The following is a 24,155-nucleotide window of genomic DNA, read 5'->3' on the forward strand; positions in this document are numbered from 1 at the left end:
TGTTTATTAACTTATGTAAATGTGTGTAAATATGGATTTGTTTAGCTTTTATATTGATTACACATGTGCACCAGAGTTTTCTAAAGTCACAAAAACATACTTTGTTTACCAAACAAGTGTCTCTAGTTAGATTTGCAAAGGCTTAATTAAAAGTTAGAAGTTCTTAGTATTATATTTAATGTGTTATGTTTTTAGTTAGGGTTGCATTATATATAGTTTCAGCATTGATATCGCAGTGTGTGTGTCTACGATATTCTCATCGCATCATGTGCCTGGGCATGGTTCAAGACAACCGTGCCTAGTGTGAATACATCCAAAGTCTACAAACATCTCCTACTGATTTCCTATACGCTTTGCTGAGAGATCATTTATAATATTGATGCGTCGCTGTTGTAAAGTTTAAAGGGCACCTATGGGGAAAAATCTACTTTTCAAGCTGTTTGGACAGACATATGTGTAGATATAGTGTATAGACCGTCATATTGGGGTGATATAAACACACCCAGTGCTTTTTTTTTCCAAAATTAACAACATAAAAACGGTGGACCAATTGGAACGGTTTTCAGACTGACTTGACGTAATAGTACGGTTCCCCCGCCCACCTAATTGATTGACAGCTGCGTATTAACATGTCCCGGTAGTCACGTGTATAATCATATCAACAGGGAATAAAAGGTCTGTTCAGTTTGCTTGGATCATCAATCATTAATTAGGGGGGGGGACTAGCCTTAAAGGCGCAGTACAACAAAACCGCTACATGAAGCTAAAAGTTATAAAATAGAATCTTATAAAAGGTATAATAAATAATCTGATGGGTGCTTTAAGCTGAAACTTTACAGACACATTCTGGAGACACAAAAGACTTCTGAAATCTGAAAAAAGGGGTAACCTAGGTGCCCTTAAAAAGAAGGTTGTGACTGAACAATGTAAAGTTGCATCTCGGACTTATTCTGAGGGCAATTCCACACCCGCAGACATGACGTGGCACAAAACAAAATGTGATTGGTTGGTTAACTTGTCAGTCATATAACATGATGTGCGGGGCTTGACCATTTAAAGCGGACAAAGCTCCCAGACCAGCGGTGTCCAAACTCAGTCCTGGAGGGCCAGTGTCCTGCAAAGTTTAGCTCCAACCTGACTCAACACACCTGCATGGATGTTTCTAGAAAGCCTGGTAAGAGCTAGCCCAGGTGTGTCTGATTAGGGTTGGAACTAAACTTTGCAGGACTCCGGCATCATGTATGGGCACCCCTGTCACAGACCTTCAGCCGTCAGTCTGAGCTCTGGCTACACGAGACTAGTGCTCGGGTTGAAGAGAGAGAAGTGCTGCAGATGCTTCATGTGTTTTACCAGAGTTGTGTTTGTGTGTTTTGTTTTGTGCTCAGTGTATTCCAGTCCCGGACATCAACAAGCCCCAGTCCACACACGCATTCGCCATGACCTGCATCTGGATTCACCTCAACCGCAAAGCCCAGAACGACAACTCCAAACTGCAGATCCCCATTCCACATTCACTGAAGCTGCACCACGAGTGAGAACACACACACACACACACACACGCACACACACATTCCAAACTGCAGATCCCCATCCCACACTCACGCCTGATTCACACTGGGCTTCGGCGTTAACGCTTGACAGAGGGCCTGTCTTAAGTTGGGGCTGTCACGATCATCATAGCAGCTTCAGCCAATGAAACAAATCAGCAATCGGCTACTTTCTGAGCTGGGGAATTTGCATAAAGCAATCTGATTGGCTGACTGACGGACCCACAATTTAGTTCGGCAGTGATCGACGTCACCCCTTCAATGTGAATAAGAAGCATTGACGCTGAACACCCGGTGTGAATGGGTCGTCACTGAAGCTGCACCACAAGTGACTACACAAACACGTACATGAACACACACACACACACGCGCACACACACGCAACCGCACTGTGCCTCACAGCATCTCCTATGTGTGTCCAGGTTTCTCCAGCAGAGTCTGCGCAATAAGAGTTTGCCCATGACGGACTACAAGATCGCTCTGCTGTGTAACGCCTACTCCACCAACTCCGAGTGCTTCACGCTGCCCATGGGCGTGCTGGTGGAGACCATCTACGGCAACGGCAGCATGCGCATCACTCTGCCTGGCACTAACTGCATGGCGTCCGGCTCTGTCACGCCACTGCCCATGAACCTGCTGGACTCCCTCACCGTCCATGCTAAGATGAGGTGAGACTGAAGAAAAACTAGCCTAGAGAGCCGTCTGCTGTTAAACACTAGTCTAGAGCGTCGTCTGCTGTTAAAAAACTAGCCTAGAGCGCCATCTGCTGTTAAAAACTAGCCTAGAGCGCCGTCTGCTGTTAAAAAACTAGCCTAGAGCGCTGTCTGCTGTTAAAAACTAGCCTAGAGCGCCATCTGCTGTTATAAACTAGCCTAGAGCGCCGTCTGCTGTTAAAAAACTAGCCTAGAGCGTTGTCTGCTGTTTAAAAAAACTAGCCTAGAGCGTCGTCTGCTGTTTAAAAACTAGCATAGAGCGCCGTCTGCTGTTAAAAACTAGCCTAGAGCGCCATCTGCTGTTATAAACTAGCCTAGAGCGCCGTCTGCTGTTAAAAAACTAGCCTAGAGCGCTGTCTGCTGTTAAAAACTAGCCTAGAGCGCCATCTGCTGTTATAAACTAGCGTAGAGCGCCGTCTGCTGTTAAAAAAACTAGCCTAGAGCGCTGTCTGCTGTTAAAAACTAGCCTAGAGCGCCGTCTGCTGTTAAAAAACTTGCCTAGAGCGCCGTCTGCTGTTTACAAACTAGCCTAGAGCGCCGTCTGCTGTTAAAAAACTTGCCTAGAGCGCCGTCTGCTGTTAAACACTAGCCTAGAGCGCCATCTGCTGTTAAACGCTAGCCTAGAGCGCCGTCTGCTGTTAAAAACTAGCCTAGAGCGCCGTCTGCTGTTAAAAACTAGCCTAGAGCGCTGTCTGCTGTTAAAAAACTTGCCTAGAGCGCCGTCTGCTGTTAAACACTAGCCTACAGCACTATCTGCTGTTAACACTAGCTAAAGAGCTGTCTGCTGTAAAAAAACTAGCCTAGGGCGCTTTCTGCTGTTAAAAACTACTCTAGAGTGCCATCTGCTATAAAAAAATTGCCTAAATCACCATCTGTTACAAACTAGCCCAAAAGGATGTCTGCTGTTAAAACTAGCCTAGAGCGCCATCTGTTGTTAAAAACTAGCATAGAGTGCCATTAGCTGTTAAAACTAGCCTAAAGTAATATCTGCTGTTAAACACTAGCTTATAGCATTGTCTGCTGTTAAACACTAGCCCAGAGCACCATCTGCTGTTAAAACTAGCCTGAATCATCATCCGTTGTTACAAGTTTGCCTAGGGCACCGTCTGTTGTTACAAACTAGCCTAAAGCGACATCTGCGGTTAAAAACTAGCCTGGAGCGTCATCTGCTATTAAACACTAACCTAGAGCGTTGTCTGCTGTTAAAAACTAGCCCAGACCGCTGTCTGCTATTAAAAAGTAGCCTAGAGTGCCGTCTGCTGTTAAAACTAGTTAAAGCACCGCCTGCTGTTAAACACTAGCCTAGAGCGCCATCTGCTGTTAAACACTAGCTAAAGCGTCATCTGCCGTTACAAACTATCCTAGAGCACTGTCAGCTGTTAAAAAGATAGCTTGGAGCATGTCTTCAGTTAGAGTCTAGCCTAGAGCGCAATCTGCTGTTAAAACCTAGCCATGAGCACAGTCTGCTGTTAAAAACTAGTCTATAGCGCCATCTGGTGGTAAACACTAGACTGCAGGATCAAAATAGCAAAGTGTATCATACCACTTTTTTGGGACCCTTTTGTACATTAGTTCAACACGCAGCAATAGCTAACAAGATGTTTCCATCTGCAGATGCAAATTTACGCTCAAAACTGGAATATTACAAAAAACATGTAAAAATAAAGCGAACAAAATCATCACTTCTGGTTGAACTGGGGCCAAAACTGGGGCCTTTTTCAGTGCTCATTTTCAAAAGGAGTGCACATACTGGCGTTTCCATAAGTAACCTTTATCATTTTTGCAGTATACTGTTCCTACCAGGTAAAGTCTCCGATATACTTCAAACAAAAGCGAAAAAATTACTGAAATTATGTAATTTAAAAATAAATCTGTCCTAAACTAAGTTCTATTTTGAGTTCTATGTACATGTATTACACCACTCCAACACATCCCCATCCGCCACATCCCCCAGTCCCCAGTACCCTGCGCCACGGAAAAATTGTCAAGCGTTGACCAGTGATAAAAAGGTTGGGGACCGCTGGTTTAGGGTACTACTGGCAGTGAAAACAAGTTTGATCAGGGTTACTGGTACGAAATCCTACTGTACTGTTGACCCTATTCTTGACATAAGAGCGGACGCAGCCATTGGAATCTTTTTGGAGACTTGCGGTCTCATTCACTTTCACTAATTTTTAAATGGCTCGTTATGCTGCTCGATGTTGCAAACTGCCATTTTCACCCATAGTTTCTCCCATAGGCGATTGTATCAGAACTACTAAAACAATCACAAAAAAAAGCACTTCAGCATTGAAGAATAAAGTCAATGCTGTTCTCAACTAGTCCACTTAGTGGAAACAAGCCAGCTAACACAATGTGAGAATGTACGTTCTCAATCTGCCATTGAAATTCAAGAGTAGTTTGAGTGTGTGTGCAGCATGTGTGCTTATTGCATCCACAATGTTTTCTGCGCCTTTTCAAATCAGTTTTCAATTCCTATTCCTGCGTAGACTTCCTTTGAAACCAGACCTTTATATTCATTCATATTCATTCTTTATATAATAATTCAGATTATGCAAATGGAAAAAGCTTGTCTTCCTCTCTTTGGGACCAGCAGATTCTCCCACTGCAAGTCCAGTTTTACATGCAATATTTAAAGCCCTAATGAGACTTGAATCTAGATGATGAGATGCAGAGAAGAAACACACATGGTGATGAGCCCGTTGATATTCTGCACCACACTTGCTGTCTCTTGTACATGCTGTCACAAAAGGTCAGGCGTAGTTGCATACTCTTCACCATACCCTGATGCACACCTGCTAAATGCTGATTGATACTACATACTATACATATGCCCCGACACAGCCTCGATGTGGCTGACGCTGATGCGCATCTCTCAAAAAATGTAACCACACTTTCCAACGGCGTATAGCGCAAGCTCTGTTATCTGTCTGCTTGGGTAGCTTTGACCAGCGTGGGTGGGACCGAGAGTGTTTTGATTGGAGAATGAAAAAGACGCGACTGACGTAACACGCCTTTTCCGCTCAGAATTGACTTTTTTTTAACTGCAGATGCACAAAATGCAATGGCAAAAACGCGAGGCGCGCAGGTTGCGCAAAACGTTTGCAGTTCAATTCAATTCATCTTTATTTCTATAGCGCTTTTACAACGTAGATCGTGTCAAAGCAGCTTCACATAGAAGATTATAGTCAATTGAAACCGTGTCAGTTCAGTTTTCAGAGCTCGGTTCAGTTCAGTGTGGTTTGATTGTCACTGCTGAAAGTCTAAACACTGAGGAGCAAATCCATCGATGCGCAGCTCCACATGTTCCAAACCAAGGAAGCCAGAGGCAGGCAGTGGCGAGGAGCAAACTTCACCAATTGACGAAAGTGAAGGAAAAAACCTCAAGAGAAACCAGGCTCAATTGGGGACGACCCTTTCTCCTCTGGCCAAACTTTATGTGCAGAACTGCGGTCTAGGCACCGGAGGCTAGAGAACGTTGGACGCCCATCATGGAGAAGCTGCAAGTGCGAGTAGGTCACCGGCGGGCGTTCTGGCTGGCCCACGGCATCAATGCGGACACTCGTCTGTCACTGGGGTCTTTCAGGAGTTGTTCTCATGCTCTCCACTCCTCCATGACCTTCACAGTATCTGCTCAGGATAAGTCCTCTATGGTTGGCATCATCTCTTCACGGGTCTTGGATCAATGGCGCTACACAATCTCTAGTGGCCTCAGCATGAGTATCCCCAGGTGGAAATGGGGCACAAAGAAAATATTTAGCGTAGCTGCTGTTCATAGGGTGTTTAAATAAGAGATATTCAATATCAAGCCAAAGGTGATGTGCTACAAGTGAAAATAGCGGTCATATGAACAAACATGTCAAGCATATGAGGGTTTCTAACAAAATATCTGGTGCGTTCTGACAGGTGGAGTGCGTCCTACAAGTGGTTGTCAAGCCCACCCACCTGCATGGAGCACAGTCATGCATCATAGAGTTATGTGATGCATTGTGTGTATGCTTTACTAAAAAGATAGGTCTTTAATCTAGTTTTGAACTGAATATATATGGCTCACAGCCATTAGAAAACCATTTTAATAGGTGCCTGTTTGGTGTGATCAGGGCCTAAGATTAAAAATGCATGCAATTGAACACTTGTGGTCCAGTATAGTAGCAGACATTATTAAAGCAGATACTAAATCACATATTCCTAGCTCTTTGACTGTTTTTCCATCATATAAGCTGTAATAGAATCATCCTCAATATCTGGCATTGCTTACATCTGGTTGTGCATAAACGTGTCGTCAGCATCTCTTAAAGATATGCTAATATGCAGATGCATAATGTATTGTAGTGCAATAATCAAGCACCATATTCTCTTCTGTTCTCGCCCTCAGTTTGATCCACAGCATAGCCACTCGTGTTATTAAACTAGCTCACGCTAAGTCCAGTCTGGCTCTGGCTCCTGCCCTGGTGGAGACGTACAGCCGACTGCTGGTCTACATGGAGATCGAGTCGCTCGGCATCAAGGGATTCATCAGTAAGTCTGTATATTAATGTATGTTGATGTTTATGATTATGATAGAGTAATTATTAGGATATAAATTGTGAAATGTGAAATGTCATTTGATAATTAGAAATTATGAATAAATTATAACCAAGTTGAAATGGTTATGACAAGTAAAAATGATGACGGTCAAAAGTAAATTCGGTTATACAAAGTGAAACTCAGTTATGGGTTAAGGAATCAAAATGAGGAGATAAAAATGTAAATCAAGACACTGTCAAAAAGAAATGATGTTATACTAGAAAAGTCAATATTATGACATAAAATGTAAAAATTATGATTTGCTAATTTCGTTACTAATATAAATATTAGTATAGAGATATTAAAATAGTTACATTTTACATACAAAGAATTGCTGGTTCAATCCATAGACTGTAAAATATATGGACGAAGTATCCGTGACGTCACCCATAGGTTTCTGAACACTGCAAAAGAAGCTACAATTAGGCGCGGCCAACCGTCGCCATTTTGTTCGCGCGTCATCGCACCCACGGCGGGATACCAAACAAGGGCAAAGAGGCGTAGAGTGAGCGGAGCTACAGACACCTGCTGGCACTTTTCTTAGACCTGGCAGACAGACTTTACTTTGGGAGAAACGCTTGATACTTCATTACCTGCGACTCGTTTGTGTTCTGACCACATGTGCTTGGCTGTACACTATATCAATAAAGTGTTTAGACTTTTAAAAACACTGTAGTAATACATTGAGCCACTAAACATTGTTCTTATGACGTTTTTCTACAGGAGGAAAACGCGAAATACGTCCAAACACTTCAGATATAGTGTGTGTTAGTAAATGCAAGACTATTGATGAACTCCAGCATAACACTGTATGATAACGCTTCAGATGACTGTTCTAGAGCCTACAGCTAATCAATCTGGCAGATTCTGGAGGGCATTACAGGTCTAAAGAACATTATAAATGATAAATGATCTTAAATAAAACAAATACATTTATAGAGATGGTGTATAAGTTTACTCACATGGGAAACGGAGGCCACGTGAATGGTCTGTGAGCACAATTAAATGCACACAGCATCCCATATCATCTGATAATTGTAGGAAATAATCCCAAAAGGCAGCTGACTGTGTAAAGCCACATAAAACAACACAAAAATACGAATATGCATTTTTGAATATGAATATGAATGAATATGAATATGCCGAGATCAGTGGCTAATCTGCCGGATTCAGCTGAGGTGAAGTGACGGCGACCAGCGAGACCTAGCTGTCACTCAAGTGGCCACGCCCTTAATTATGCAAACTTAATATAACCTAATATAAAGGAAATGGATGAGTTATAAAAAAATTCACCCCCCTCACAGTTGTCATGGAGGGTAATAATAGCTATATGAACCAAAATCGTTCTTTGTACCAGGCTGTAAACACCTTTTTTTCTGCTGTAAAGTTGGCCATTCTAACTGTGGGCTCAATTGTAATTTGCTCTATTATGGAGCCACGACTAGCGAAATTTTGATGAACTGCAGTTTCAGTTACTTCCGTATTGGCTTCCCGAGGGAGAGCGGGAGGTTGCCGCTTGGTTCAATCCCAGCTCAGCACGGGTTGGGTGCAGATGTCCAGTGGGTTACACATGGGGGCTCGTCCGGGATGGGAGTGTTGTTTAGGGGGTAAGTGTGACGTAGGCCAGTTAGCAAAGTGCTATGCAGGTAAACCTCACTCCTCTGACCTCAAAAGGTACAAAACACAGTTCATTCAGTATAAAAACAATGGAAACCTATGTAATGTCCCCACAATTCACAAATATAAATATGTGTGTGTATGTGTGTGTGTGTCTCTCCTCCAGGTCAGCTTCTGCCGAATGTGTTCAAGTCACACGCGTGGGGGATCCTGCACACACTGCTGGAGATGTTCAGCTACCGCATGCACCACATTCAGCCTCATTACCGCGTGCAGCTCCTGTCCCACCTTCACTCGCTCGCCGCTGTCCCACAGACCAATCAGAACCAGCTGCACTTGTGGTTAGACTCCGCCCGCCCGCCCGCACACACACACACACACACACACACACACACTGCTCGAAATTATTATATATTTATAGAATAATAATTCATAATGATTTACAGAGTGTGTGTGTGTGTGTTTTTGTCTGTCTCTTTCTCTCTTGGTATCTGTCTTGTCTGTCTGTGTGTGTGTGTGTGTGTGTGTGTGTGTGTGTTGACAGTGTTGAAAGCACAGCTCTGCGCCTGATCACGGCTCTGGGTAGTTCCGAGGTTCAGCCTCAGTTCACGCGGTTCCTCAACGACCCAAAAACGGTGCTGTCAGCTGAGTCTGAGGAGCTGAACCGAGCGCTCATCCTCACACTGGCCCGAGCCACGCACGTCACAGGTATACTTACACTTCATTCACACGCTCACGACTTTAATTTACTCATTTACATTGTGAATACGTAGTCCTGAAAATAGTCAGATCTGTTTGTATTGTGCTAAACTGTCCTTTGTGTGTGTGGGTGTGTATATGTGTGTGTGTATATGTGTGTGTGTCTCTGTGTTTTTCTATTTGTGTGTGCGCGTGCGTACATGCGTCTCTGTGTTTATGTATGTTTCTGTCTGTGTGTGTATGTCTCTGCCTGTGTCTGTCTGTGTATCTCTCTGTTTGTTTGTGTGTGTGTGTGTGTGTGTGTGTGTGTGTGTGTGTGTGTGTGTGCGCGCGTGTGTGTGTGCGCACAGATTTCTTCACAGGCTCGGACTCGATTCAGGGCACTTGGTGTAAAGACATCCTGCAGACCATCATGAACTTCACACCTCATAACTGGGCCTCTCACACTCTCAGCTGTTTCCCTGCTCCACTGCAGGTACACACACACACACGCTCAAGCATTTACACACATGCTCACATAAACACATACTTGCATGCCGACACATTCACATACCCGCATACAAACACACACATAGCCACTGAAGCTAAGCAGGGCTGCGCCGGGTCAGTACCTGGATGGGAGACCACATGGGAAAGCTAAGTTGCTGCTGGAGGTGGTGTTAATGAGGCCAACAGGGGGCGCTCGACCTGTGGTCTGTGTGAGTCCTAATACCCCAGTATAGTGAAGGGGAGTCTTTACTGCTCAATGAGCGCCGTCTTTCGGATGAGACGTTAAACCGAGGTCCTGACTCCAGGATTCCAGGATGTCCTTCGAAAAAGAGTAAGGCATCCTGGCCAAATCTGACAACTGGCCTCTGTCCATCATAACCTCCTTACCCTTCCCATATCATAATAGGCTTCATCACTATCTTCACCAATCAACTGGTGGGTGATGTGCGTTCTGGCGCAATATGGCTGCCGTCGCCTCATCCAGGCGTCGCCACACACTTGAGTGTCCAGAAAAGCGCTATATAAATGTAACCAATTTGCAAATATACGCACATATTCACATGCTTTCACACACTTACGCACCCATTCACACACATGCTCACACACAGACATACACAGACAGTCAATGGAAGTCAATAGAAATTTGCTTTGTTTTGGAGCCAGCCCCCAGTGGCCAGTCGATGAATTACAGTTTCAGTCATTTCCATATTAGCCTCATAAGAGAGAGTGGGAGGTTGCCGTTTGAGTCACACCGATACACACACATGCACACATTTCATCGCTCACAAACTCACATTCTTACACCCAAATAAATGCACAACCCCTCACACTGTAATACACACACACACACACATACAGACATTTATCAAGCTCACTGTGAATCCTCCTCATGTACTTGAAATGATATATACGGTGCAGTTTTAATCATTTTAAACAAATATTGAACTATCACGCTTACCACTCACCATACACACTATTTAGAGTATTATTATAGACTAGCATGTCGTCCACAAAACGATATCTGCTATTAATAACACTGTAAAATCACTTCACTTTCCAAGCACTCTCTCTGTAACGTTTTTGCATGTAATTTTGCATAGTCCTTACAGCATGACTTTGAATTAATCACATGCCTTAATGCTGACAGTCTTAATTAAAGTTAAAATAAATCTATTCCACTCATGTTTATTCATATGTATATTCATAGCTGTTGGCTGCATTTCACTGTTTAATTTCTTGTGATTGTTGGGCTGACATGTGACCTGGGCTGCTTTGTTGAGATTCACTCACACTGAAGGTTGTAAACTCACAGTTTGACGTCGTTCGCTCTCTAGAAGTGGAAATTTGGTGAAATGAATTCTCCTTCATCTCAATGTTTTAATGCGGTGTTTGTAATAAACACGGGTGGAAAATGGACAGTGATTCTCCTCAAAGAGCCGAGCCATCTTCTGTTGTTTAAAGTAAAAGGAGCTCAAAGTACTGGAGACATTTCTCCACAAGGACATGGTTTATGTTGGGATTATGTTGTTGCTGCTTTATGACACTCATCTGGTAGTCCTTCAGCGTTCTGAAAAAGCTTGGATGGAAAGCCCAAATATCTAAAAACCTCAAAGAAAAGTTGGGGCAGTGTGGAAAACGCATATAAACAAAGAAAGTAGTGATTTCTAAACTTACTTTAACTTGTGTTTCATTGCAGACAATACAACAAACTTTATTTAAAGGGCACCTATGGTAAAAAATCTACTTTTCAAGCTGTTTGGACAGACATATGTGCATGTATGGTGTATAGACCGTCATATTGGGGTGATATAAGCACACCCAGTGCTTTTTTTTCAATTTGACAACATAAAAAAACGGTGGACCAATTGGAGCGGTTTTTAGATCGACCGTAGGAGAGCGGTCCCCCCGCCCACCAAAATTGATTGACAGGCGCATCATCATATCCTCAGTTTGTTGATTCATGTCCGCCATTTTCATGCAAGGCTCATTGGGCTCAACACAAGATCAATATTCTCCACATTATCGCTCTAATCAGAATTATTGGTTGTATCTTTAGGTGGGTTTGCAAACATGTGTACTTCTCATTGAGTCTACCTTATACTTCAGCCGTTTGCATTTCTGGCGATCCCAGAAGCTCCCTGTGATCTTAACTAGCATGCGTTTTAGAACTCTAAACATCGGTTTCTATCAGGGTACACTCAAGTCGACAGCTGGGCGCCGCGGACGGCTGCAGAAACCTATGTTTAGAATTCAAAAATGCGTGGCGCGATGATTTGGGACACTTCCTGTTTCTGGTGCGCCACAGAGAGTGTCTGGTGTGCCGTGTCGCGGCTTCGAGTGACGCATCCCCAGCCTCAGTCAAAGTTAATTCAGTGTGCGTGGTTATTAGCTTCTTTGTACAAGCTCGGCACTTGAAACTAGCACACAGTTGGCTGTAAAACTGTACAAAGACACAAATGATTTTGTACTCTCTGCTTGGTCTGTGTCAGAGTCGTACATGTATGACTGAATGCGGATCCTCTCACTCCTCTGTCAGACTCTGTTGCAAACGCAGAGCGAGTGAGCTCATGGCTCCGCCCCCTTGTTACATTGGCGGTACATCAAAACTAATTTACATGTGAAGCAACACACCCCTAAATCAGCGAACTGTGGACACGCAGACTGCAAGAACATGGCTTCCATGTCAGACTAAGATCTCAGCTGTCATAAAGTCAGACTGAACAACAATGAAGATGTGCCAAACATGAAAGAAACCCCCCGGAGTTTGATGTCATCCACCCGTGACACTTTCACTATCCCGTGTTCTGAAATGATTCCTCACAGCAAACGTAAACAATATGTAGCGGCAATTTTGCACACAGAGAGTCTCAATAATACAACCAGGAAGACTAAAACTGTTTTGACCTTTCCCCACGGTCATTTGAATTGTCGCAAGAATCGCGTCATCAAATTCGGAGCTCCTATTGGTTCTTGAATTGACGCTCATCACAGCTGTTGTCACACGGCAGGAACGTGTGTGAAATCTTCTGACACTGCCAGAACTTCATCGGAGGAAAACTCTGATCGCAACGGGCATTAAGATGGTGTCTGTGAACATGTCAAACCAGTGATTACACATCACCGATTTTAGCCTCGGATTCCAGGAATCTTTTAGGATTTCCCAAATTTGTCTCAAATGACAGAATCGTGGCTGAAATCTCACAGTGTGAGCAGGGCTTAGGATGCACCATCACACAGTATTTCAGGTATTTTGGGGGAGAAATGGATGCCATGTGCTCTGGACCAAAAAACAAAAGGATCATTCAGACTGTTACCAGCAACTATTTCAAAAGCCAGGGTTGGTCATGGTATTGGGTTGTGTCAGTGCCCTTGGCAAAGGTAACTTGCACTTCTGTGATGCACCATTAGTGATGAAGTACATAGAGATTTTGGATTCCTTTCTCCGGGACGCCCATGCATATTTCAACATGACAATGCAAAAACCACATTCTGCACACATTACAAAGACCTGGCTGTGGCGGAAGAGGATACAGGTACTTGACTGGCCTGCCTGCAGTCCCGACCTGTCTCCAATAGAGAATGTGTGGTGCATTTTGAAGCACAAAATGCGACAACAAAGACCCCACACTGTTGCCCACCTTAAGATTTGTTTGCAGGAAGAATGGGACAGAATGACACCTGAAACACTTCATCACTTGGTGTCTTCAGTCCCTAAACATCTTTTAAGTGTTGTGAAAAGGAACGGCAACATTACAGTCCAATAAAAATGATGAGGAACACATAAAATAATGTTTGTTGTATTGTCTGCAATGAAATACAAGTCAAAGTAAAAACAGAAATCACTACTTTCTTTTTTTATTGCGTTTACTGTACTGACTCAACTTTTTCTGATTTGGGGTTATAAGATCCAACTTGGAAAAAGCACACGAATGCCATAAAGTCTGGTTTTCTGACATGAAAACCTATAATGAGATCATATACCTTGTTTTTTTTTTGCATGGTTTGCATGAAATGCCATGGTCCATTTGTCAAATTGAATGTATTATTTGATAACAAAGAGAACAAATACACTGCTTTAATCATAATGTTTTCCACTGTAGCAATTTTCAACATGTAGATCTTCAACATTTAGATTTGATCATATTATACCCCTTTCCTGACTTGAGCACTCACAATGTGTAGCCACAGCTCCTTTGTGACCTCTCCGACACGGTTTCAATTTCAATTTCCTACAATCTTCTATGTGAAGCTGCTTTGACACAATCTACATTGTGAAAGCACTATAGAAATAAAGATGAATTGAATAGTCTTAGCCATGATCAGGGCTTAATTTGTGCCGGAACACGCCAGATCTGGATCCGGCACCTCTGACATCAGATCCGACACCTTATTTTCCCAATCCCTCTCCTCAACCGCCCTCCTCCCCTGTCCGCTGTTCACTTTCACTTTCATCCGTGACTCCCCAAACCTCTTCACTTTTGTCCGCGACACCCCTCCAACATCCAACCCCCTGCACCCCCCCCCCCCTCCCCCCACCGGTCTCCACTTTTGTACGCAACACCTCTACATGCCAGATCCGTTACCCCGATCTGTTCCGGGACCTCGCAATTCACAAATTAAGCAATGGCCATGACTGTCCACAAACCAACCGCAGAGAGCTTCTGTTTTTTGCCTGTTGAGTTCATTAAAACAGCTGTTCTCAGTCCATCAGAACTTTGGGTTTTCCCACAGAAATAATCTACAACAAGAAGCTATACAAGTGTATGAAAATGCGTTAATTATTATTATTATTATTATTGCTGACTTCCTGTAATAATCCTGGCTGAAAGTTAAGAATGAAGTTGTTTTTAACCTTCGTATGTTCATATCAGGTGGCACGGTGGCTCAGTGATTAGCACTGTCGCCTCTCTGCAAGAAGGTTGCTGGTTCGAGTCCCAGCTGGGCCAGTTGGCATTTCTGTGTGGAGTTTGCATGTTCTCCCCTTGTTGGTGTGGGTTTCCTCCCGATGCTCGGGTTTCCCCCACAGTCCAAACAAGCGGTATAGAGGAATTGGATAAACTAAATTAGCCATAGTGTGTGAATGAGTGTGTGGGGGTGTTTCCCAGTGATGGGTTGCAGCTGGAAGGACATCCGCTGTGTAAAACATAAGCTGGATGAGTTGGGGGTTGATTCCACTGTGGCCACCCTCTGATGAAAAAAGGGTCTTTAAGGGAAATTAAGTTGTTTTCTTAGACTTTAGATGCCACTATTGAGTATCGGAGACCCGATGTAGTGCACTATATAGTGAAAAGGGAGTGGTCTTGGACAGAGCTAGTGTAGTTTGTCAGTGTAGTTATTGTTAAAGTTTTATTGTGAACAAGAATCAGCTTCATACTGATATCGTGACTCGTCTCCTGTGTCGATCTTGCAGGCGTTCTTCAAGCAGAATAATGTCCCTCAGGAGAGCCGCTTCAACCTGAAGAAGAACGTGGAGGAGGAGTACAGGAAGTGGAAGTCCATGACCAACGAGAACGACATCATCACTCACTTCTCAATGCAGGGCTCGCCGCCGCTCTTCCTGTGTCTGCTGTGGAAGATGCTGCTGGAGACGGACCACATCAACCAGATCGGCTTCAGGTGATCTCACGTTCACTGCTCGTTACAATTTATACACTACCTGACAAAAGTCTTGTTGTGGATCCCAGTTGTAAGAGCAACCAATAATAACTCGACTTCTAGTTGATCATTTGGAAAAGTGGCAGAAGGTCAATTTCTTCCATGAATCATCTGTTGAGCTGCATCCCAATCATCACTAGTACTGCAGAAGACCTACTGGAACCTGCATGGAGCCAAGATTCTCACAGAAATCAGTCAAGTTTGGTGAAGTAAAAATCATGGTTTGGGGTTACATTCAGTATGGGGGCGTGCGAGAGATCTGCAGAGTGGATGATCAACATCAACAGCCTGAGGTATCAAGACATTTGTGCTGCCCATTACATTACAAACCACAGGAGAGGGCAAATTCTCCAGCAGGATAGCGCTACTTCTCATACTTCAGCCTCCACATCAAAGCTCCTGAAAGCAAAGAAGGTCAAGCTGCTCCAGGATTGGCCAGCCCAGTCACCAAACATGAACATTATTGAGCATGTCTGGGGTAAGATGAAGGAGGAGGCATTGAAGATGAATCTAAAGACTCTTGATGAACTCTGGGAGTCCTGCAAGAAGGCTTTCTTTGCCATTCCAGATGGCTTTATTAATCAGTGATTTGAGTCATTGCAGAGATGTATGGATGCAGTCCTCCAAGCTCATGATGGAGTCAGACACAATATTCATTCTGTTTCCACTGCAGCATGACCACATATTCTATACTGGACATTATTGAAGGTTCAGTGATGAGACTTTAGTCTAAGTAAAGTCAGACCTTACTGTCCTAATGAAATCATTCGTAATCAAGACATGATCATATTTTATTGTGCTCAAATAAGTGTAATCTAGAGGCCTTTACCTTTCATATAAGCCACTTCTGATACCAAATGATCAACTAGAAGTCAAGTTATTATTTACTGTTCCTAAAACTTGGATAGGCGACAAGACTTTTGTCAGGTAGGGTACTGTGCAATGCTTTGTGGAAAAAGAGATATTATAAGGTTGAAAAATAAGAGTAAGTATTGAATAAGCATTGGGTTTCTGTCGTACACCACGCCCACCAAAAGAGTACCAATGGTACCCTTTTAGCAGTGGAAACTCAAGCCTGATAAAGGTGACCTGTACCATATTGCACCTCTCAGTAGAAACGACCCATAATGTCACAGGTATGAGATTGTGAATTATGTGTGTGCGCTTTTGTGACATATTAGAACACAGATGTGTCTAATGACATTGGTCTGACAGGTAATACAAGGAGAAGAGGATTTATGAGGACATGGCTGATGTGTGTGTGTGTGTGTGTGTGTGTGTGTGTGTGTGTGTGTGTGTTTATACCATAATAAGACACAAATGTGTATAATGACACTGGTATGACAGATATTACAATGAGGTGGTGATTTATGAGGACATTGCTGATGTGTGTGTGTTTTTCTGACATATTAGGACACAGATGTGTATAATGACATTGGTATGAAAGGCATTAAAAAGAGGTGGTGATTTATGAGGACATTGATGATGTGTGTGTGTGTATTTCTGACATATCAGGACACAAATGTGTATAATGACACTGGTCTAACAGGTAATACAAGGAGAAGATGAATTATAAGGACATGGCTGATTTCTGTGTATGTGTATGTGCGTTTATACCATAATAGGACACAAATGTGTATAATGACACTGGTATGACAGGTATTACAATGAGGTGGTGATTTATGAGGACATTGCTGATGTGTGTGTGTGTTTTTCTGACATATCAGGACACAAATGTGTATAATGACACTGGTATGACAGATATTACAAGGAGAAGATGAATTATGAGGGCATAGCTGATATCCCTGATATAGCTGATAATTACAGCATATAAATCATACAGAAAGTGTTTTTGCAGTAAGTAAAATTGCACACAGTTTCCTGTTAGGAGTAGGGTTAGGTGTAGAGTTGTGGAAAATACAATTGGTACAGTATAAAAAAGCTGTTGAAACCTATGGACTGTCCCCACAATTCACAAAAACAAGCCTGTGTGTGTTGATGCAGCTGCTCTGCGCTGTATAAAGGCTACTTGTGTTGGTGTGAATGGACCGGTCCTCTTTATTCTCCAGTCACGAGCTGTGCTTCTCTCTGCGCATGTTACACACACATGCACACACACACACACGCACACACACACACATTTAAAGCTTTCTGACGTCTCTGCCTCTTTCTCAGATCAGTGGGAGGCTGAGGCGTGATACTGAGGGACTGCGGGACACATTGAGCTCAGTGTTCAGACTGTCAGATGACTGTAAACACACAGACACACACAGGCTTCACAAAGGCTGAGCGCAGCGCCGATCAAGTGCTTATGTAACCCCATCTCTTCTGCTTTTTTTTTCTCCATCTCTTCTGCTTTTCTCCGTCTTCAGTCAGTAATGCTGTTCAAGGTTTCTCCAACGTTTTGTTTTGAACCTTTCTAAAGTTACATAAAAACTAAGACTGCAGATTCAAATAACATCTCATTTATACAGCATTTTAATAAATGAGGGGGGCATGTGAACATGTGCACTACTCTTTGGGTTACTAATATATATATATATATATATATATATATATATATGTGAAGAGTTTAGATGCAAAAACCTCCAAATGCCGTCAGAAATTTTTTTTTTAAATTAGCATTTTTATCAGACTCCTGTGTGTGTAGGTTCAGTAATTTCACTTTTAGGGCAAAGAATATGGCCTTTTCATAGTCTTCAAAGTAAAATAACTCAACATAAACAAAGGAGGCTGAGAATAACTCCATCAGCTGTTTTAGTGTCTGTCAGCTTTGTGCTTTTGACTGTTTGGCGCCATCTTGTGTCTGAATAATGCGCAGGTTAGTGTATACTCCATCAGCTGTTTTAGTGTCTGTCAGATTTGTGTTTTTGTCTGTTTGCCACCATCTTGTGTCTGAATAATGCGCAGGTTAGTGTATACTCCATCAGCTGTTTTAGTGTCTGTCAGCTTTGTGTTTTTGTCTGTTTGGCGCCATCTTGTGTCTGAATAATGCGCAGGTTAGTGTATACTCCATCAGCTGTTTTAGTGTCTGTCAGATTTGTGTTTTTGTCTGTTTGCCACCATCTTGTGTCTGAATAATGCGCAGGTTAGTGTATAATCCATCAGCTGTTTTAGTGTCTGTCAGCTTTGTGTTTTTGACTGTTTGGCGCCATCTTGTGTCTGAATAATGCGCAGGTTAGTGTATACTCCATCAGCTGTTTTAGTTTCTGTCAGCTTTTTACAATTTGTTGCAAATAATAGTGAAACAATCAGGATAAATTGCATCCAGGACAGTTGTTTTTGGAGAATAAACCCATCAATTTTATACAATAATTCAATAAAACTACCAGGCTTTATTCTTAGATAACAACCTGTATGTACTTTATCCCTAACTAAAAGAAAGAATATTTTTGTTTCTAAATAGGCTGATTTTACAGCTCTCTCGTGGTACGTTCACATAGACATCCTGCAGCGCGATTGAACTTTTGCAGACAACTTTAGCGAACATTCGCACCGCGTTTACCAATCAGAAGCTTGCTGTAGTATGGCAGTGATTATGACGTAGCGCCTGTTGTTGGTGTCCCAAAGGGCAAATCCACTTGCCGACACCAGACAACATCTCATCAAACTGGGCTCGTCTGGAAAGCTTCCATAATCCACGTATAGTTTCTGGAGTTGATGAACTCACGGAGCTGTGTGCTATTGATCGCATGTGCCATGTCTATTGTGAACACAGCATTAGAGTTAAACTGCTGAGCTTTACCATTTTACCAATTCAGCCAATCTCCGGTGCTAGCACATTTAGCTTAGCATAGATCACAGAATCAGATTAGACCATTAGCAACTGGCTTGAAAATCTTGTTTTAACCAAATATTTTCAGTAATTTTCCTATTTGAAGCTCTTCCGTAGCTATTGTTTACTAAAATCGACAGATAATGAAATGTTTTCTAAGCTGACATGGCTAGGACCTAAACTCTGCTACCAATCAAACAATATTACTGAAAAAATGACTGAATGCATAACGATCACTGCAAGCTAAGCTGAGGCGTTTACTATGTTATTGAACAGAAATAGTGCAGCACATTGTTACATGTTCCCAGTGTGTGCAGCATTTGCTAACAGCAAACTGCATGTATTTCATATTTATCCATTATATCGAGACCATAAATCTTCGTTAGATCCAGAAATCCCTGTCATCTTCAAGGCCTCTGCCTGGTTTGGAGGTTTTTTTTCACGTTCAGTCATAATAACAGAATCTTTGTTGTGTGTCGTCAGGTTCAGTCATGTGCAGAAGATGTCGTTCTTGTTTATTTCGGGGGTTATTCTGGCGTCTCTGGAGCTCAGAGCTCTCTTTCTGACGCATCTCTTGCTGTCTGTCTCCTCTGATTCTGTTCTCTTTGAGCATCTCTGGAGAGTGATCCAGATCTCTCCAACAGCAGCTTTACTTACAGTGTCTCGTGTCTGCAGATGTCTTGCTCTGGTAAAACTCATTGATGATGTGAGTTTTTACGGCCAGAGAAGGTCAAATGATTAGACTTTTTGTTATTAGACTCTAGCAAATGTTAAAGAGGATAGTGCACTCAAGAATTTTAATTCTGTCATAATTTTCTTTATGCCGAGTTCAGACTGCATGATTTTAAAAGGGTGCATGATTTTAGCCCCGATTTTAACTCACACGAATGTGTTTCCATACCCATTTGCACACAGTTGAAGTGTTAGTGAAGCGTTCTTTCTCTGTCCTGCTGTCCTCAGGGTCCTGGAGCGCATCGGGGCACGGGCGCTAGTGGCTCATGTGCGCACATTTGCAGACTTCCTCGTGTACGAGTTCTCCACATCCGCAGGCGGACAGCAGCTCAACAAGTGCATCGAGATCCTGAACGACATGGTGTGGAAGTACAACATCGTGACCCTGGATAGACTCATCCTCTGCCTGGTGAGCCTGACTACTCGTCTGACCTTAACATTAGTGTACTGTCAAATGTACTACCCTTTCGTTATGATAGGGCCTGTTTTGCCCCATTGACCCATTGACTTACATATAATCAAGCATTCTTCATTGTTTTCCCTGATTTTTGCACTGCAACGGATGACCAACAGTGAAAACCAGTAACAATCAAGAATGCCTGATTATATGCTGTCATGGCTTTGCATCTAAATATGATTATAATGGAAGTCAATGGGGCAAAAGCAGCCCCCAACATAACCAAAGGGTAGTCAATTTACCCAGAGTGTATTGTTGAATTTTTTTTAAATCTCTAAGCATTTCCCAAAATGTGCATCAAAATAAGATTTGTCACCAAAGATCATCCCATTTGCTGAAACACAGAGAACATAGTGGCCAAATTAAGCCTTAAAATCACCCAGAGTAGATGAAAACGTCCCCAACAGCACATATACACCAGGTCACAACCAAACACGCTGAGCCAAGATTACTGCGTGAATTATTATCAGTGAAATATCACAGCCAATCAGAGGAGAGTGTGGGCTGAGATTATGGACGCATTACACACATCTAAGTAACCAAATTAAACCGTTTTAACATTACTAAAATATATAATCAGAGTATGCTTGTTGTTATTTTTTTTGTTGTTGTCTACAATAGAGTTACACCTAACCAAGATCAAAAAACACTTGACTTCTTTTCATTACATAAAGAGGCCCATTAGCTCCTATGATTTAAGGTTCTGGTCAATATAAACCCTGCCTTTTGTGAGAGCCTACTCTGCTCTGTTTGGTCACATGGTCCAATCGGATCTGTTGTGCTCTCATTGCTCAGATGCCTTTTGTTCTGATTAGTCAGATGACCCATTTCTGCTCTAATCGGTCTGCTTTGATTGGTCCGATGGCATTTCTTATTATCCAATTGGTCAGATGATTTATTTGTGCTTTAATTGGTCACATGGCACAGTCTTTTCTAATTGGTCAGATGGCATCTGTTCTGATCTGATTGGTCAGATGATTCTTTGTTCTGTAATTGGTCACATGGTCCAGTCTGCTCTGAGTGGTCAGATGATTCTTTGTTCTCTAATTGGTCACACGGTCCAGTCTGCTCTGATTGGTCAGATGATTCTTTGTTCTCTAATTGGTCACACGGTCCAGTCTGCTCTGATTGGTCAGATGATTCTTTGTTTTCTAATTGGTCACATGGCCCAGTCTGCTCTGATTGGTCAGATGGCATCTGTTCTGATTGGTCAGATGATTCTTTGTTCTCTAATTGGTCACATGGTCCAGTCTGCTCTCATTGGTCATATTGCATCTGTTCTGATCTGAATGGTCAGATGATTCTTTGTGCTCTAATTGGTCACATAGTCCAGTCTTCTCTGATTAGTCAGATGGCATCTGTTCTGATTTGATTGGTCAGGTGGCCTCTTTTCTGATTGGTCAGTTTACCCTTTTCTTTTCTAAAGGAGTCACATGGCCCAGTCTTCTCTAATTAGTCACATGGCATCTGTTCTGATCTGATTGGTCAGATGATTCTTTGTTCTCTAATTGGTCACATGGCCCCAATTGGTCAGTTTACCCTTTCTTTTCTAAAGGATTAACATGGCCCAGTCTGCCTGATTGGACAGTTGGCATTTTTTTGATCCGATTGGTCTAATGACTTATATTATGACTGGTCAGATGACCCTTTTCTGCTCTAAAGAAGTCACATGGCCCAGTTTTCTCTGATTGGTCAGATGCCATCTGTTTTGATCTGATTGGTCAGATAATTCATTTGTGTTGTAACTGGTAACATAGCCCAGTATTTTCTCTTAGAACAGAGCCAATATGACCAATCAGTTCAAAAAAGATTAATTAGTCACGTGGCCCTTTGTGGTCTGATTGGTCAGATGGCATCTGTTCTGATTTGATTAGTCAGATAGCCTCTATTCTAATTGGTCAGTTTACCATTTTCCTCTCTCAAGGAGTCGCATGGCCCAGTCTGCTTTAATTGGTCAGATGGCATTTTTATTATCCAATTGGTCAGATCATTTATTTGTGTTTTAATTGGTCACTTGGCCCAGTCTTCTCTGATTGGTCAGATGGCATCTGTTCTGATCTGATTGGTCTGATGATTTTTTGTGCTCTAATTGGTCATATGGTCCAGTCTGTTCTGATAGATCAGATGACTCTTTTCTGCTCTAAAGTGGTCACATGGCCCCATTTGCTCTGATTGGTCAGGTGGCATCTATTCTGATTGGTCAGTTAAACTTTTTCTTCTCCAAAGGAGGCACATGACCCATTTGGCCTGATTGGTCAGATGGCCTCTGTTCTGATCTGATTCTGTTCTAAAGTGGTCACATGGCCCACTCTGCTCTGATTGGTCATACAACTTATCTGCACTTAATCTTTGAAACTTTGCTGACCTTTTGCATCCACACTGCTATATCACACACTATGAGAAAGGTCATATCTGAAAACCTTCGACTGTGTCCTCATAAAGCGGTCGTGCTCCTGTCCTGCGTAACTCTGACTAATGTCTTGGCGCAGAACCCTTCATTACATCACTCTGCAGTATTTTCACTTGACATTGTAAGTATTGGCTCTCAAATAACTCTGCACTGACCTCAAAGTGACACTGCAATAATCTGCGACCCAAGCTTTTTTACAGGTCAGAATGTCCTTTCCTTCACAGTGATGGATGTATCTTTGCAGTGTAATCATGATCTGATGTGTCATGTTGACATTAAGAGAGTGTTGGTAAAAGAGTGGCACTGACAATCTGATATACTTCATCTGTGGATGCTCAATAATCTCTTAGTTTCTCTAGCTGCAGTGTTGCTGTCATTAAAGGAGACAGACCAAATGCTGAGATGCTGGAACTTGAGGGAGTGATTACCCAAACAAAGCCATTCAGTTACTGAAATAGACAGCTGAAAGACCTAATCAGTGCAAATAGGAATTAAACTGTCTGCATATCTGCACTGAGGCTCGAATCAGAGATGCTGTTCAGATCTGTTCAAGTCAGTGTGTGAGATGCCAAAGTGCTTTGATTTTGCAATGTTTATTTTGCTAGCACATATTGGTAAAGTTAAGGTGAACAGGTAATCTGTGCAAGGTAATCCACTGAAATAAATACGTTTTTGTTTTGGTAATCTTCAATCAAAATCTGCCCATCTGCTCTGGAACAGCAGTCCTTTTTTAATTATATTAGTGTGATGGGTTGGGCGATAATTTACTTAGCCACGCCCCTCCAATCATTAGTTTGCAGCAAGTGAAAGATGAGAGGAGCATCATAAAATTAAAGCTCTGCCCCTACTCGATGTTCTGCTTCAATTGGAGTTCTTATTAACTATCAGTCCTTTAGGGCGGAGCTATAAAGTCATTTAGGGCAGAGCTATCAGTCATTTGGGTTGAGGCTATCAGTACTTTAAGGCGGAACTATCAGTCATTTTGGGTGGGTCTATCAGTCATTTAGGGTGGAGCTGTCAGTCATTCGGGGTGGAGCTATCAGTAATTTCAGGTGGAGCTATTAGTCATTTGGGGGTGGGGGAATTAGTCCTTCAGGATGAAACTATCAGTTCTTTAAGGTGGAGCTAACAGTTATTTTAGGGTGGAGCTATCAGTCCTTTAGGGCGGAGCTATCAGTCATTTGGGGTGGAGCTATCAGTCATTTAGGGTGGGGCTATCATTCTTTTAGGGTGGAGCTCTGAGTCCTTTAGGGTAGAGCTGTCAGTCATTTGGGGTGGAGCTGTCAGTCGTTTGGGGTGGTGCTATTAGTCATTTAGGGTGGAGCTATTAGTCATTTGGGGGTAGGGCTATCAGTCCTTTAGGGTGGAGCTATCAGTTTTTTAGGATGGAGCTATTAGTCATTTGGGGTGGAGCTTTCAGTCTTTTGTAGCAAAGCTATCAGTATTTTGGGGTGGGTCTATCAGTCATTTGGGGGTGGGGCTATCGGTCCTTAGG

General features: G+C 42.6%; 1 protein-coding gene across 2 annotated transcripts in view; it reads left to right on the top strand.

Moving 5' to 3' along the window:
- Positions 1-24,155, top strand: part of med23 (mediator complex subunit 23) — a 92,832-nt gene that overhangs the window by 33,753 nt on the left and 34,924 nt on the right. For both annotated transcript variants that reach the window (XM_056480999.1, XM_056481000.1), the window contains 8 exons: positions 1,386-1,531; positions 1,970-2,215; positions 6,636-6,778; positions 8,610-8,784; positions 8,988-9,151; positions 9,493-9,617; positions 15,042-15,247; positions 20,022-20,202. In XM_056480999.1, the coding sequence (XP_056336974.1) occupies positions 1,386-1,531; positions 1,970-2,215; positions 6,636-6,778; positions 8,610-8,784; positions 8,988-9,151; positions 9,493-9,617; positions 15,042-15,247; positions 20,022-20,202 (1,386 nt within the window). The remainder of the gene's footprint in view (positions 1-1,385; positions 1,532-1,969; positions 2,216-6,635; positions 6,779-8,609; positions 8,785-8,987; positions 9,152-9,492; positions 9,618-15,041; positions 15,248-20,021; positions 20,203-24,155) is intronic.

Source organism: Danio aesculapii, chromosome 20 (assembly GCF_903798145.1).
Source record: "Danio aesculapii chromosome 20, fDanAes4.1, whole genome shotgun sequence".
In the NCBI taxonomy this organism is placed as follows: Eukaryota; Metazoa; Chordata; class Actinopteri; order Cypriniformes; family Danionidae; genus Danio; species Danio aesculapii.